Here is an 18,476-nt window from a genome sequence, read left to right as displayed (position 1 = left end):
TGTCATTAAGGGGAAGAAAGGAGGAAGAAAATGAGCAAAACAAAATACACAAACAGAAAAGTTATTTGGTTTTACATAAGTTCAAAAACAAGAAATTTAGGTTTACGAATTAAAAACTTAGATTTCAAGATTAAACAACAAATTCTGTGAGATTTGTTTTATTAAATACATACTGATTTTCATGATCTTTATTTGTTTAAAAGGAAAAACATCTTTGTTGTTTGCATCACAGGAAAAAATGGGAATGATTAGCATAATTTGTGGAAAACAGATATTTAGACATTCTTAATAAAACCTCAGGTAAGACATAAAGTAAAACTAATATAAAATACCCTAAAGACAAGTAAGTACTACTGAATTTGAAAAGACAGTAATTAACCAATTGTAAGAATTCAAAGTTAAAGCCATTTCAAAGTAGCCTTTGATATTAGATGGAAACAATTGAGAGAAAATACTCTGTCTGCTTGAATGAATGGGCAAGTGAGAGAGAACAACAGAACTTTGACAATGGATGATTTGGTTAATGATGTGTTTCAATGATTACATACAAGCCTCAGTGACAAATCACTAACGTCAGAATCTGGTACTAATGATAAACAAAAACAATTATATCATCATCTAATTCAATTTTTATTTTTAGAAACGAATAGCAGCCAAAATAATTGGTACAGGAATAAGGACATTATAGCTCAGTAAGCTTTAAAAAGGCAATTTCAAAAAGAAAACTCTAAAAAGTATTTCCATTTATAATGAAAAAATTACCAGTTTGCTTACTTCCAAATATTCTATTTTGCTGGGAATCATACTAGTTGAGGTTTAAAATGACTGATTTGTGGACCCTGAAAGTAGTGATCATTCCTGTAGATTATAACCTCAGAGCTTTAGGATCTAGAAGAGTTCTTATTTACCCAGTGAGATTAGTGTTGGTGGCAGTATAGCAACGTGATTTTTGTGCCTCATCTACTTATTAGATGCATGACCTGTTCAAGTTGCTTAAATTCTCTGAACTTTAGTTTGCTCATCAGTAAAACTGAGATAAAGTATCTAACTCAAAGAGTTCTGAGGTTTAAATGAGAGAACATAAGTAAAAACATCCCCCAATTTTAAAAAACTATTACCTAAAATACTATAGAGATGTAAGTATTACAAATAATCTGGTATAATCAGCAATTGTATTAAAGCCATTAAGCCAAAAGGAGGGAAAATATGTTTATCTAAATTCCTATTATGAAGCCACAAATGTTATTCAGAAAATGGACTATTTAAGGGAATTCAATTTATCCTTATTCTAATTAGCAAAGCACAAAGGTAACACTTTTGACATCCACATAATATGGATTTTTATAGCCATGATATATTTGGAAAAGGTTATGGGAGCAACCCATAACCTTTTCTTTTTTAATTCTCCTTGGTTTAAAAGCCCCACAATTACAATATGAGTAGAAAAGGTTGGCACACCGAGGCAAAGAACAAAACAAAACTAACACACACTAAAGATTAAACACAGGTCCTACTGGCTTTAACTGGCTAGGATACTTTGCTAAAAATAGCATACATCTCTTTAATCTTGACATATATCTCTGGGAGAAGTGAAGTAAATTAAACTCCAAAACTTCAGAGTAGATTCAATCAGGATTCCAAAGAAGCTCACTTTATTATTTTGGTAATCCTTCTGAAAAGAAATTTGTTAAACTCAGTGGACTGTGACTGGCTTATACCACTATTGTATACCTCCGTCTACCATACTCCTTTAATTAGGAACTAATCATACCTGTTTATTATATACCAAGGAGTAGCAAATAAAATGCCTGGACTAAATCACCATTATTCCATGTAAAGTTATGAGAAAGAAACTGTACAGTCTAGAAAACACAATAGTTATATAAAGAGAGACAGGACAACCTTCAAGAATTTGAAAGTATTATGTTAACAGATAATTCATCTTCCCTGCCTAAGTTACAAGGAGGCAGATTTTAATGCAATATAAAAAAATAATTAAATTTATCCAGAATTGAAATGGCTTATAACTTTTCTGGAGGATACTACGCCAAACTGAAAGAACACAAGAAATCCCTGTAACTTTTGATTAAGTAAACTTTAAAAATTTATTCCAAGGAAATGATTGGAGATATGCTAATAAAATATATACTTAAAAGAATGATGGCACCGTTTATAACTGCAGAAAACATGAAAGCAGCCTAGATATGAATACTAACCATGAATAGTTTTAAATTAATAATTTTAGACCAATGAGGAAATGATCAGGGTAAAATATTAATGAGACAAAAGGTATACAAAACTACAAAAGGAAGGGTGCCAATTCTGTCCTCCTCCTGAGAAAATATTTCTATGTGTAAAAATAGTTAGAAAAGTTATTATAAAAATAACTGGAACAAAGTACATCATAATTTATCAGTTGATTATGTCTATACGTAGTGGTACTGCAGATGGTTTTTGTCCCAAATTTTAATCCATGAGCACATATTTCATCAGATGCTGAATAATCATCTATCAGAATATTTTGAAAGGGATTGCTATACTTGAATAGTAAATTTAACTATATGACTCCCAACGTCCCTTCTAACTCAAAGATTCTACAACTCTAAGAAAACATTCTACAACTGATTTAAAAATCAATAAGCTTCTGCCAAGAACAAAAAGATCTAAAGTTAAATTTTCAAAGAAGGGCTGACAGCCAAGAATAACAATTTCTGAAGCAATATCAGTATCCTCTAATAGCTTTTTTCTTACAAAAATGGGTAATGAATGAACCTAAATGAGCTATGGCAAACAAAAGAAATAAACTAAAAATTGCAGAATGAATACGCAACTGCCAAAAGACTGAGGAGGAAGAAGTGGAGGAAGAGGAGAATGAAAAAAGAACGAAGGTCTCTCCCTTATTTTTATCAAAAGGGCCACTGCCAGGATGGATAATATAATCTGTATGAGTGATTAATGACTACAATCATGAAAGCTACCTACATTCTCATATCTGGTAGGACTACAAATCAGAGAAGGGGGGAATGGCATTAAGAAAGTCTACTGTTTCTTTAAAAAGAAATCTGATTTTATCAATTTGATTAACATCAGAATTAAGTGACCTTTGGTAGGTAAACTACAATCTTCAATTTTCATCTAAGAAAAGAAAGTAAAACATGAAAATCAGAGCTAATTATAAACTACTGGCTCAGATTCACAAAAATGTTAAATATTTTCACCATGAATTTCAAATATTAATCCATTTTAAGTCAAATAAGACAATTTGATAAAATAATTATCATAGTATCATAGATTGGAAACCTATATCTCAAAATAAAAAAATATTCCTTGTAGTAAGTGAAGGTAGTCATTTGTTACAAAAGTAAGAAAGCAAAGAATGTCATTTACTTTTTACCAGAAATAAGTAAGAATGCATAATAGAATCATGTAATAGGATATAATAACTAACATCTGAATGAGAATACACTCCTATAATTGCAAAACAAAAATAAAATAATTAAAATACTAAAGTATAAATTACCCGAAATATCCAGAGAAATCAATAAGACATTTCTATTAAACAGTATTTTATTTATCTATTTATTTATATGCATGCAAATATGTGTGTGTGTATACCTATACCATACCATCTTTCTTGTTGGTTACATGACATATTAGTTAAAGATATTTAAGATGAAATATTTATAATAGTTTTCCTATATTTAGAATAACATATAACATAGAAAATAACGTTTGGTTGTATAAAAAGATCAAGAGCACACAACTTAGAGAACCTGGTCAAAATATAGTTTATTTTTCTTTCCTTTTTGCTTTTACTAAAAGAACTACAGACAGAGAAAAAAAAAAATCCTGAAGACCATGACTTTCTCACCAGCTATCACAAACAAGGAAAAATCTGGTTTTCCCAAATTATAACTAACACACAAATTTATTAACAAAAAAGGGAAAGAAAGGAACTACTGTCTTGTTAGTATTAAATATTTACCCTTTTTCTTATAGGATTCATTTTACCATAAAAACTTGGCAAAACTAGCACCTGAAAAGGACTCACAACTTTCTAATTAGTATACAAAAAAATACTTATTAAAAATTCAAAGATTAGACAATATGCTAGAAATAGTTTTAAAATGATCAAAGAATGTACTATTTTCTGTATAACTGCATAAAACCTGTTTTTTCCTATTTATTATTATCTAATCCAGAAAATATTTTTGAGGCAATTTTACTTGACCACCACCCATTTCCTATTGTGACAAACTATTCAATACCCAGTATCTTCAAACATTTTTCCAATGTTAGAGTATTTAAGACTCATGCCCTAGATGAATATATAACATTACATATATCAATATTTCTTTAACAACTAAAGCATCTGAAAATAGCCAAATTCTGTAAAACCTTTCTCCTTAAAAACAAAAAACAAAACAAAACCCAAACCCAAAAAATTCCCTTAAATATCTTTTCATAGCTTCTGAAAAATAAATACTCTCAAGAAAACACAAACTCATATATATTCTGACAGGAAATATCAAAATACAATATTTTAAACATTTTCAAAAAGGCAGCACATTCTTCTGTGTATTGCAACAGACTCTCCAGACCTGCAATCCTGCTGCAGTCATGAATAAACATATGCCTCTAAAGTTCTAAGTATGTGTGGCCATATCAAGGGCATGAGGCATGCACATCAGATTTGAAATGGATTTACATTACCTCCAACCTTAGGGCCACCTGCTGAACCAGGCTTCCTTGCACTGTTGACAGGATTTCCGGATGTTTTAGGTGCAGGAACCTTGAAGGCTGAAGCAGCTGATGATGGCCTATTTCCATCCACTGATTCTTCATCATCAAAGCTTTTATCTGCACAAATCATTAGAAAAATGTATTTTAAGAGAACTAAGCTTTGCTCAATTTTCCATAAGACTCAAAATCAAATAAAGCTATATATAAAGCCATTAATTTCTATGATATATAATATAAAATAAAGCTCCTTTATATATTGACTAACACTATATAAAATAACCCAGTATAATTTAAAATCAGTCTGCAATATTATATTTCCTACCTATATATATTAAGTCAAAACATAATACCGAATACATTAACTCTAAGAACAGTAAAAAGCATTTTTCATTTCTTTGCTACTCATATAAGCATTTTCCGCCAGCTCCTCCCATACTGCATCTTCCAGCACACCCTGCCTTATTCCTTATACCCAGATTCTGCAACTTACAATCACAGATCCGTTTGCAAATCAGTCGCCTCATTCCTCTGAAAGCTCTTAATTTTCCTCACCCTAGGATGCTCTGAATAGTTCACATGGCCAAATACAATAGATTTGATACTAATCAAAGATTCTATCAAAAACAGACAGCAACAACCACAGAACCACCACTGAGGTTTGTGCCGGCATTTTTCTTTCTCTTCCCTGCCCTAGGTGCTGTAACAGCCAATCAGCTACAAGGTGACATCATCTTATGGCAGCTACTGCCAGATGAAAGGTAAAAATTCTCCATGTCTTTTAAAAAATCCTCCATGTAGTTGCAATCCTTAGTCTATATCAAAATTTCAAGGGCATTCAATACTAAAGGTTTATAAACCTACATTTGTTTTCTCCTATTTAATTCACATGAAAATTTATACAAATAGAAAATGTTTTCTGCAATATTCAATCTGCTGGAGTGCTTATTATTGCATCAGTAAAAATACGGAGTATCACAGGGCTCATTACTGGCATAATTAACTATGTAATCTTACAATCTGCTGTTTATTTAGGCCACAGAAACCAAACTGAACAATTTGTTCTCATAAATGATTCTAAAATACTCTACAAAGCTCCTTTTGGAATATTTATGAATAACCACACAAGTATAACCTCCTTATATAAAATGAACCCACCCACCCCCACCCCACCCTCCAAATCACAAGATGTATGCATTTTACTCGTCCAAGAAGATGGTTTTCTCTAGGACCCTGCACAAACCAACCACGACAAACAAGATGGGCGAGGCAGAGAAGGAGCTTTACAACAGGCTTCACAACAACGTGCCAGAATCTCTTCCTTTCAGTCTGCATCCCTTACCTATGCAAACACCCAAATCCAGCAGAATAAAAATCATCCCTACAAAGGACTGCAAGTCCAACTATTGAATATATTTTAAAATATATATACCAGACAAGTAAGACTGTTTTATTTATTGGAAAAAAGAATCAAATAGATACCCAAATAATTTACTATTCAGTAGACACCCATAAACCACATTCCATTTCAGCAAGTGTTTTTCTTAAATAGCACAACTTGTAGGAAAAAAGTATCTTCTAGTTAAAAATATATATATAGATATATATCTTTAGCATAATGCTATTGCGGAGCCAGTTTGGATCAATTAAAACCTATGCTCTATAGAGACTGCTCTGTTAAAAAAATTAATACAATCCCAAATAAGCTTTTATTTGCCACTACCATATTGAAACAAAAAAACGTAGCTAAGAGGGACAGAGTATATACACAAATCTACAGAGAGAGAGGTACTAAAACTTGAGTAGCCAGAAGTTCCCATAGAAACAGTGTTCTCTGTTCCCACACACACACACAAGAATTAAAATGAGTAAATATCCCTACTGCTTAAAAATAACTCAACATTCTTAAACTCTTAGGAAATTAATTTTTACCTTTTTATCAAAACAAGGTAGAGAAAAGTATATAGATTAAAGTACGCAGCTCAATTAATTTTCACAAAAGGAATATGCCAGTGTAACCAGTCTCCAGACCAACAGATCACTATCAGCATCCTGTAAGCACCCTCACTGACCCCCGCAAAAGTCACTATTTCCTACCAAAGCTAACTAGTCTTGACTTGTAACACCACAGTCGGTTTTGCCCATTTTTGATCTTTATAAAAAAGGAATCATATAATAGGTACTCTAGTACCTAGCTACTTTTCACTCAATATAATATTTGGAAGATGCATTTTCATTGCTTATAGTTTTATAGTGCATGAATGTGCCACAAGTTATTAATATCCATTCTACTGTTGATGGACATATGAGCTGTGGCCAGTCTGAGATTATTATAAAATAGTGCTCCTAAGAGGTAAGCAAACAAAGTTAAAGGGTTCTAAGGCTTTTAGTATTAATATGGAAGTAGTAAACACAGTAATTTATTTTAGGCTGTATAAAGTCAAAGATGCGTATTGTAACTTCTAGGGCAGTGGTACTCAAAATGTGGTCCCAGATCATCATCTGGCAATTTGTTAGAAATACAAATTATCAGGCCCCAACTCAAATCTACTGAATCAGAAATTCTGGCGATGGGGACCCTGCAATCTGTGTATTAACAAGTCCTCCTAGTGATTATGATGCATGCTCAATTTTCAGAGCCACAGCCCTACGGCAGGAATACTCCAACTTTTTCTATAAAGGGCCATATAGTAAATATTTTAGGCTATGCAAACCATACATATATGTAGTCTCTCTGCACAACTACTCAATTATGCTACTGTAGTGTTAAAGCAATGATACCACGACATGTAAACAAATGGGTGTGGCTGTGTTTCAATAAAATTTTATGTACAAAAACAGAAGGGCAGCTGGATTTGGCCTGCAAGCAACAGTTTGCCAAACCACTAAAGTAAGAGTAAATATATACATAAATAAACAACTAGAAGAAAAATAAAATAAAAAGGATTTGATTAATTGAAAAGATTCAGAAAGAGACAGAAAGATAAAACAAGTGGATAAAAATAGAAATAAAGGGCTTCCCTGGTGGCACAGTGGTTGAGAATCTGCCTGCCATTGAAGGGGACACAGGTTCGAGCCCTTGTCTGGGAGGATCCCACATGCCACGGAGCAACCAGGCCCGTGAGCCACAACTACTGAGCCTGTGCGTCTGGAGCCTGAGCTCCGCAACAAGAGAGACTGCACACCGCAATGAAGAGTGGCCCCACTTGCCGCAACTAGAGAAAGCCCTCGCACAGAAACGAAGACCCAACACAGCCAAAATTAAAAATAAATAAATAAATAAAAACCTTAACCTGAGGTGCCAAAACTCAGGTTAAGAAAAAATAAAGAAATAAAAGATAAAGTGGCAAAAATAAAATCAAATACATCAGTAACTGCCTTAAAAGTAAATGAACTAAATATTCCAAGTAAAAGACCAAGACTGAATTTTTAAAAACAGGTTGCTTAAATGAGATATACTTTACATATAAGGATCACATAAAATTTAAAAAGTAAAATGATGAGACAGACAGACCATGGCAAACACCAACTAAAAGAAAGTTGCCATAGGTATACTAATTTCAAACAAAGCACCTTGAAGAAGCATTACTAGAGATAAAGAGAGACTTTTTAATAATGATTTAGGAGCCCAGTCCAATAGGGGGAAAAAATTAACCCTACATTTTTACGCACCCATAACTCATCTTCAAATATATAAAGCAAAAAGAAGAACTAAAAGGAAAAACAGACAAATCTACAAATACAGACGGAAATAGATTTTTACCCACTTCCCATAAGGTTATACCTTTCTTGACCATAAGCTAGATAAAAGAATTCATAAAACTAGGGGTACCAAAATGTTCATTGCAGCTCTATTTACAATAGCCCAGAGATGGAAACAACCTAAGTGTCCATCATCGGATGAATGGATAAAGAAGATGTGGCACATATATACAATGGAATATTACTCAGCCATAAAAAGAGACGAAATTGAGCTATTTGTAATGAGGTGGATAGACCTAGAGTCTGTCATACAGAGTGAAGTAAGTCAGAAAGAGAGAGACAAATACCGTATGCTAACACATACATATGGAATTTAAGAAAAAAAAATGTCATGAAAAACCTAGGGGTGAAACAGGAATAAAGACACAGACTTACTAGAGAATGGACTTGAGGCTATGGGGAGGGGGAAGGGTAAACGGTGACAAAGCAATAAAGAGGCATGGACATATATACACTACCAAACGTAAGGTAGTTAGCTAGTGGGAAGCAGCCGCGTAGCACAGGGAGATCAGCTCCGTGCTTTGTGACCGCCTGGAGGGGTGGGATAGGGAGGGTGGGAGGGAGGGTGACGCAAGCAGGAAGAGATATGGGAACATATGTATATATATAACTGATTCATTTTGTTGTGAAGCTGAAACTAACATACCATTGTAAAGCAATTATGCTCCAATAAAGATGTTTAAAAAAAATAATAAATAAATTAAAAAAAAAAAAAACAAAAAAAACTAGGGGCTTCCTTGGTGGCGCAGTGGTTAAGAATCCGCCTGCCAATGCAGGGGACACAGGTTTTAGCCCTGGTCTGGGAAGATCCCACATGCCATGGAGCTACTAAACCTGTGCATCACAACTACTGAGCCTGAGCTCTAGAGCCCGCGAGCCACAACTACTGAGGCCCACGCGCCTAGAGCCCGTGCTCCGGAAACAAGAGAAGCCACCGCAATGAGAAGCCCGTGCACTGCGATGAAGAGTAGCCCCCACTCGTCCCAACTAGAGGAAGCTTGCATGCAGCAACGAAGACCCAACACAGCCAAAACTAAACATAAATTTAAAAAAAAATAAAAGAGTTCATAAAACTAATTCATTATCACAAGCCCCCAAGTTTAAAATGTTCTGTAGTTTAGTTTATATGTAGGTTATAAATATTACAGGCTTAAAAAGATTTTCTTAATAATTATAAAATATCAGAACAAATCCTATATTTCTTCATAGCACCTACCACTTCCTGAAATAATAGTTTCTTCTGAGTGAACTACAAGGTGGACTGGAAGTCAGCAGGAACTTTGTCTTGTTTATACTGTAACACCAGTACCTAGAACAATCCTGGGATAACTGTCATAGCTAACTCTTCCTCCTGCTCCCCACCTCTGTCCCCCTAGAGTTTATTCGCAACATAATGTCCTGAGTTGAACAAAGTTACATCACACTGCTGCTCAAAATCCTCCTATGACTCCATAAAAAGGCCTACCAGGACTCCAAGATCTGTGAGACCTTAGATACCACGTACGTCTCTCTAACATCATCTCCTATTCACTCTCCACCTTTCTCTCCAACCAGTCCCATCAGTCTTCTTGCTGTGACTCATATCAGGGGCTCTGCACCTGTCTGCCAAGAATGCTCCTCCCCTCCATAGCCACACTGCTTACTCACCTCCTTCATGTGTTTATTCATCTATCATTTTCTCAATTAGGTCCGCTCTGGATACTAAGATTATAAACTTTCCACCATCCTGATGCTACTGATCTATCCCTACCTCCCTGCTTTATTTCTCTCTCTAGCACTTACCATTTACATATTTTACTTATTTCATTACCTGCCTCCTCCCAAGGAAATGCATTATCTATTAGAGTGAGAACTTTGGTCTATTTTGCAGACTACCATATCTCCAACATGTAGAACAGCACTCAGAATGCATTTTCATAGTACAGAGACATTCTGTCTCCAATAAAAGTGTTACTAGGTTATTTGAAATGAAACACCAAAGACAAACAACTATAAACACTGGATAAAATGTACATTTACAAAAGTCTTCTTAAAAACCTGGACCTAAATAGACATTTCCCCAAAGAAGATATACAGATTGCCAAAAAACACATGAAAAGATGCTCAACATCACTAACCATTAGAGAAATGCAAATCAAAACTACAATGAGGTAACACCTCACACCGGTCAGAATGGCCATCATCAAAAAATCTACAAACAATAAATGCTGGAGAGGGTGTGAAGAAAAGGGAACCCTCTTGCACTGTTGGTGAGAATGTAAATTGATACAGCCACTATGGAGAACAGAATGGAGTTCCTTAAAAAACTAAAAATAGAACTACCATACGACCCAGCAATCCCACTGCTGGGCATATACCCTGAGAAAACCGTAATTCAAAGAGTCATGTACCACAATGTTCATTGCAGCTCTCAATAGCCAGGACATGGAAGCAACCTAAGTGTCCATCAACAGATGAATGGATAAAGAAGATGTGGCACATATATACAATGGAATATTACTCAGCCATAAAAAGAAACGAAATTGAGCTATTTGTAATGAGGTGGATGGACCTAGAGTCTATCACACAGAGTGAAGTAAGTCAGAAAGAGAAAGACAAATACCATATGCTAACACATATATATGGAATCTAAAAAAATGGTCATGAAGAACCTAGGGGCAAGACGGGAATAAAGACACAGACCTACTAGAGAATGGACTTGAGGATATGGGGAGGGAAAAGGGTAAGCTGGGACAAAGTGAGTGAGTGGCATGGACATATATACACTACCAAACGTAAAATAGATAGCTGGTGGGAAGCAGCCGCATAGCGCAGGGAGATCAGCTCGGTGCTTTGTGACCACCTAGAGGGGTGGGATAGGGAGGGTGGGAGGGAGGGAGATGCAAGAGGGAAGAGATATGGGGACACATGTATATGTATAACTGATTCACTTTGTTATACAGCAGAAACTAACACACCATTGTAAAGCAATTATACTCCAATTAAGATGTCTAAAAAAAAAAAAAAAGGGCTTCCCTGGTGGTGCAGTGGTTGAGAGTCCGCCTGCTGATGCAGGGGACACGGGTTCGTGCCCCGGTCTGGGAGGATCCCACATGCCGTGGAGCGGCTGCGCCCGTGAGCCATGGCCGCTGGGCCTGCACGTCCGGAGCCTGTTGCTCCGCAGCGGGAGAGGCCACAGCGGTGAGAGGCCCGCGTACCGCAAAAAAAAAAAAAAAAAAAAAAAAACTCAGTAGGCTCACACTGGTAGTACTCCCAAGCAATAGCAAAAGCAAATGCAAACTTTTCCTGGAAGAAATTCTCTGGCCTCACATTATTTGCACAAATAATTTTCCAAAGATTACTTGGCATGACAGGAAACAAGACACCATGAGCAAGAACATACAGAAAGAAATAGACATTAGGAACAGATCCTAGAATTATCAAGGTCCTAGAATTTCAAATTCAAATTTTAGAATTATTAAGCACAGGCTATAAAACACCTGTACTTGGCAGCTTTTACTAGGCAAGCTGAAAATAACTCAGGGATAAGAAAGTTATTTGCAAAGTGACATAGATTTTTTTTTTTAAAACAACCAAACAGAACTTCTAAAAATAAAAATACAATAACTGAAATTTAAATTCAGTAGGCAGGCATAACAGTAGATTTTAGACACAGCTCAAGGGATCATTAGTGAACCAGAAGATAAATCAGAAAAAAAATCACCCAGGATACCTATAGTAGGTGCTTCAATATTAATTGAATAAACAAAAAAAAAAGATCAAGGGACTTCCCTGGCGGTCCAGCGGTTAAGACTCCAGACTTCCAGTGCAGGAGGTGCAGGTTTGATCCCTGGTCAGGGAACTAAGATCCCACATGCCACGTGGCGTGCCCCCCCCAAAAAAAAAAGGATCGAATACAAAAAGTAACCTATAAATCATGATTATGTTGACACTTCTCTTCTCACTCCAATGTTTCAAAATGACAATACTATGGTTTGGCGCAGAAACTGAAAAGGATGAACATATTAACAAGTACTAGAGGACATAAACTAATAAAGTGAGCAGGCTGCAGTGGTTATGTGTATGACGGAAGAGAAAGAGAGAAAAAGGAGGAGAGGAGCTGATAAGAGTAGGAGAAAGAGATGAAGATGGAGGAGGAGGATAAGACTGGGAAGAAGAGATGGTGATGGAAGGAAGAGGCAGAAATAAAGGAGGAGGAGAAGGAAGAGATGGAAATAGAGGATGAAGAAATAGAGTAGGAGAAAGGAGGAAGGGGATAAGAAAAGGAGGGGGAGGGACAGGCAAAAATTGAGGGGGGTGGGGAAAGAAGGCCAAGTAGTATAAGGCTTTACCTTTTGTTCCCTTCATATAACACTTGGAAACTGCCCTTAGCAAACACTGAGCTATTACAGGCCCACAATCCCATACCTGCATACCTGAAAGCCAAAAAGCTCTTAAAGTCCACCTTTACTTGTTTTGTCTTTTTAAATTCATTTGGTGGCAAAATCTGAACTGATTTGAACTCAGTTTATAGCAAAACATGATGTGAACTGACAAGAGACTATTTATTATGTGTATTTTACTCATTGTGAATTTGTATACATTTAACTGCAAAAATATTAATATGTTTGATTACAAGGTATAGCCTCAGACCCAGCTGGAGTTGTTATACAATGTATGGTGTATGGCCATATTAGTTTTCTAAAATCTGACATATTCTGAATTCCAAAACACAACTGGTCCCCACGGTTTCCGATATAAAATAGTAAATTCATATTACCATAATCAAGTCCCTTCCCTTTTTTCTTTTTCCCTTCAAATGAAAGCCATATATTTAAACATTCCACTTCACTTTTATGGGTACACGTATGTGAAAACCTGAAATTTCTGCTTCTGAATTCATACAAAATATGAAAAACTGCTCCATCTTACATGGCAAACAAAAGAGCAAGCCAAAACTTTATACCATTTCTCAAGAAAAAAAGAATTCATTTGGTATTTTCTTCAGTGAACCAACCAGTTCAGTAAGAACCCATGTCACAGATTTTCATGCAAAAAATATACTCTTTCATATTAAGTAGTTTCTTATACCAAAGTTCCGCTTTTCACTTGAAGCTATATCCTTCCTTATTCTAATTAAAACAATTGAGTAAAAGGGCTTTGGATTTCTAAACTGTTTTATACACTCGCATATCCAGCAATGACCATGGTCATAGCTAAATTAGCAACTGAGACTAGGAAACAATAATCCCTGTAAGCTACTGTACCATACGTGTCTCAGAAAACTCAAAAACATTTTAGTTGTCCACTCTCCACTCTGCTTTTACAATAGGATACTCTCCTTGGCTTTCCTCTGACCTCACAAGTCCCTGTAGCTCAGTATCTTCCTCCTTTACTCAACCACTAAATGTTGAACATCCTCCTTCTCTCTAAACACACTTTCTAAATGGCTTCATCCATTCTCAACAGTTTTAAATATCTTCTATATATGCTGGCAACTCTCAAATGTTTTTTTCTTCAACAAATAAATGGCAAGTGGAGAAAAAAAGAGATGAACAGAGGGTTAAGAGATATATCAACTAACTGCAATGGTGAGCCTTGTTTGAATCCTAATTCACTGTCAAAAGATATTTATGAAACAATCGAGGAAATGTGAACACTGAACGTTTGATACTATGGGTTAATTTTTTTAGATGTGAAAATGGTACTGTAAGTGTCTCTTAAAAAGATGTTTTACTTTATTTTATATATGAGTAGGAGTGCATGTGCGTATGTACACACAAACACATCCCACTCCAGCAGGATAGTAGGGCTCGGGCAGATAGGTAGGGATACAGATGAATAAAGATTGGCTATGTATTGATAATTTCTTGAAGCTGGATAATGGGTGGTAAGGAAGGTCTGTCATAATATATTCTCTATTTAGGGGTATGTTTGAAGTTTTTCCTTAAAAATTTATGGTAATTTGAACACTTGCCCAGAACATTTGAAAGTGTGTTTACTCTCTTGCCCAGAACCCTCAATGGAACACAAAAAAATGATAAGCAACATCATAAGAGCAAAGAAAATGAAGCAAGGCAGAGAGTATGTGAAATCAGCACCTAAAGATAGCAACAATTTCTTATAAGATGCAAATAAAAAGGATGGAAGGCTTTTGAAGAATACCATAGCAAAGCTGCAATTTAGAATTCTCAGAAGCAGAATCAAACAGCAGAGAGAACTGATCTACCTTGTAGAATGACAGAAGTGACAGTTTCTAAGCCAGCAAGTACAGAGCTGATTAGCAAGGAACAACTGAAAACCTATGGAATGATTTCATCATTAAGCTCTTCCCACCCCCAACTCAGGGAGCTCCGTATTTTACACACAGGTGTGCACGTGCATTCTGTAAAAATGGAACCACCAGAAAAGGAAAGACAGTTTTTAGAACCATTTAAACTTTTGTTTGCCAAAATTAAAATTTAGAAGAACTGGATAAGAAAGTCAAGGAAATCTCCCAGAACACAGAATAAAAGAGAAAAGCATAAATGGAAGAGAGAATACAAAACATAAAAGACACAGTGAATCAACCTAGAAGGTTCAATATCTGACGAATAATAATTCTATAAGGAGAGACTAAAACTAATGAAGGGGAGAAACTTATCAAAAAAAAAAAAAAAGATTTCCCAGGGCTAAAGAGAATCACAAGCTTTCAGAAGTAAAATAATCAAATAGTAAAAACTAAGAATGTCTTCAATTTAAACTAAAATGAAAATTTTCAGTTAAGTGATTAGAAACTGAAAATCAAAGTGCTTCAAAATAAAATAATCACCAGATTTTAAAAATATAAATTTTATTTATTTATTTAGTTAGTTATTTGGCTGCATTGGGTCTTCATTGCTACGCATGGGGTTTCTTTAGTGCGGCGAGCTGGGGCTACTCTTCGTTGTGGTGCATGGGCTTCTCATCGCGGTGGCTTCTCTTGCTATGGAGCACGGGCTCTAGGCGCATGGGCTTCAGTAGTTGTGGCACGCAGGCTCAGTAGTTGTGGCTCACGGGCTCTAGGGCGCAGGCTCAGGAGTTGTGGCGCACAGGCTTAGTTGCTCTGCGGCATGTGGGATCTTCCCAGATCAGGGATTGAACCCGTGTCCCCTGCATTGGCAGGCAGATTCTTAACCACTGCGCCACCAGGGAAGTCCCTAATCACCAGATTTTAATATTCACATGAAGATACTGTGTTCAACAGCACAGTTAATCTTAAATAGTTAACTATTTTATTTATTAAAAATAAAGTTTATTCCATACAAAGTTTAAGAGAGGCCAAGAAATTTGATAAACTCTCTTAAAATTTCTAGGTAGATATTAACTCACTAGTTAAAAAATATTTGAAGACTTTTACCCTCCTCTTTAAAGGGGTCTTTAAAAATTTAAGACCTTCAGTAGTTCAGTGAAGTAAAAAGCTAAACACAATTTAAACCGTTATTTGGTATTAATAAAAGTAAATAACAACATATTTCATGATAACCATGATATCAAACTAAACAATAAATGAGCCTCATAATAAGGCTTATTTAGAACTTTACAAAATGTAGTCATTTCAGGTAGTTAAAATTTCATGACAGCTACAGCTTGGTTATAACAGCTGTCAAGAACATCTACTATACATCCTACATGTATACAAAGAAAAGATGTAAATCTTTTCTTGAAGATTCAGGTTCATTAGCAACATCATGTTTGAGGATAACTTGCTACTGATGTCCAACACTTTGCACCCAGATGGGTAAATTGGTTTGTATCAAGAAGATTTTCAATCTTAGTTCCCACTACTTATCTGCCTTTATTGCTGCTGAATGCCCATTTTTTTTCTCCTTTGTAATTTACTTTTTCTCCTCATAGACTCTTTTTTTCCCTTACTGCTCCTAGAAGAAAAGCTTGGCCTTTTGGCCAGTAAGTTAAAGGGTTGCTTTCTTTCAGTGACTTAAATTATCCAATCCTAGTGTATCACATAGAATATTCAAGGGTTTCGAAGAATAGAGATCTATTCAACATTAATTTCTTGCTATTGTTCCCTATCCCCCAAACCAGTAGTTATATGTCAGTTTGGAGTGGTCCCAAAAGGCTTACCTATAGAACGCCAAGGTTATGTCATCGCTTGTATGGATTTTTTAGGAGATTCAGCGTTTGGAATGATAGATTGTGTTGAAATGTTTAAAGTTTAGAAACAGTCTATTTGCAACAAAACCTTATTTCTTTCCAGCCACTGTGCAGCATAACAACAAAAGGCCAAATTCCTCTCGTGAGCTTTTGAGGCAGATTTCAGGGCTCAGAGCCACATAATAATCCTACAGGTTTTTAACTCTATCTGGTTTGACTGCCCAGAGCTACTTCACAATCATCTGACTGCCTGGTTTTATATTCTTAGGTGAGGATAAAGACAACTAAACAGAAAGGCACCTGAAAGCCACCCCTGACAACTCTTCAATCGTTAGTCATTACAGTACTTCACAAATCTGAATTTGTCCAGAAATAAAACTGTTAATAAATAAAATCTTTCATATGGCCTTGAAGTTAAGCTTATATATTTAATAGATAACAGATTAATAGCCAGAACATACAGAGCAACTATAAGTAAACAAAAAAGTCAAAACCAGAAAGTTGGCTAAAGATGCCAGAAAGCAATCCACAAAAAAGAAAATACAAACAACCAAACGTATGAAGATGATCAACCTTATTAGAAAGAAGAGATGTTTTTTAAAAGGGTGAGATATTTTTCACCCATCTGATAGGCAAATTTTAAAAAGATTAATAATAATGAGAACTCAAAAGAATGCAAGATAGAAGGCACTATTGGTGGGAATGTAAGTGGTAAAGCCTCTTTGGGAGGAAATTAGAGATAGCTAACACAATTTGAAATGAATAAAAACTTTGATCCAGAAATTCAACTTCCAATTATTTAAAAAAATATATATGTGCACACACACATGATTTGTACAAAGATGTTTATTTCAGAATCATTTAGAAAAGTTATATGTGATTAAGCAATCTGAAATTCCACAAAGAAATGGTTATGATATATCCATACTATGGAATACTGTGCAACAGTTCAAACAAATAAAACAGTTACACATGATGGCATAAAGAAAGATCACTATGCGATATTGAGCAGACATAGTAAATGGCAAAAATATGTTAAGAATGATGCCATTTATGTAAACATGGTCAAAAACAAAATAATTCATTTTGATACTTAATATATACGTAAGGCAGAGTAAAAGGTATAAAAAGGCTTGGAGGCGGTTCTGAGAGGATTTTTGCTTTATCTGCATTGTTTGAATTTTTAAAAAGAGAAGATATTTGTGTATTAAAGAATAAGAAACAAAATAGGTTAGGAATAACATAATCCATTTGTTGTATGTGTTCACATGATACTAGTATGATGTATGTGTATTATGTGAGCGAGACTAATATACAGAGAAGTATATATGAAACTGTTAAGAACTATAAATCCCAAGATAACCTGTTACTACTGTTTAGGTGTTTAATTTTTTAATAAAGATATATTACTTTATCGATAAAAATCCAATAAAAGTATTTCCATTTTAAAGAAGAGAATATGCAAGAAGGTTACCCTCTGAGCTTTATGAGGTTGTTACTTTGATTTTTTAAAAATCAGTGCATTCCTATACAGTCTGAATGTATTCAGTATTACTTGAAAAAAGAAAAATTAAATAAATATACATTGATAGCCATTGAACTTATAATGCTTAAAAAAGAAATAAAATCTGGATACAACCCAAATCAAATGCAATATTTAGAGTTGCTTGTAAATTAAGGTTTAGAAATAACAATCAAACAAACAAACTTGGCAATGCCATTAAGTATATAAGAACTTAATTTGTTAACTTTGATGGTTTTTGCCTTAAAAATTAGAAGTTTATATTGTTATTTATTTCTATAAGGACATATAAAACATTTATGTAAATTCTTGGGATAAACTATAACAATATGCAAAACCA

At 34.9% G+C, this 18,476-nt stretch overlaps 1 protein-coding gene across 50 annotated transcripts in view; it reads right to left on the bottom strand.

Annotated features, from left to right (window-relative positions):
- CLASP2 (cytoplasmic linker associated protein 2) overlaps nucleotides 1-18,476 on the bottom strand; it is a 177,813-nt gene that overhangs the window by 118,816 nt on the left and 40,521 nt on the right. For 40 of the 50 annotated variants that reach the window (XM_033405513.2, XM_033405508.2, XM_033405511.2 and 37 more), the window contains one exon: nucleotides 4,714-4,860. In XM_033405513.2, the coding sequence (XP_033261404.1) occupies nucleotides 4,714-4,860 (147 nt within the window). Of the gene's footprint in view, nucleotides 1-4,713; nucleotides 4,861-5,233; nucleotides 5,431-18,476 lie in introns of those variants that run through there. The other 10 variants (XM_049715861.1, XM_049715863.1, XM_033405524.2 and 7 more) reach the window with 1 other exon arrangement.

This window comes from Orcinus orca, chromosome 10 (assembly GCF_937001465.1).
Source record: "Orcinus orca chromosome 10, mOrcOrc1.1, whole genome shotgun sequence".
In the NCBI taxonomy this organism is placed as follows: Eukaryota; Metazoa; Chordata; class Mammalia; order Artiodactyla; family Delphinidae; genus Orcinus; species Orcinus orca.
Note: the sequence above shows the minus strand (reverse complement) of the source record. Positions and strands in the feature narration are given on the sequence as shown.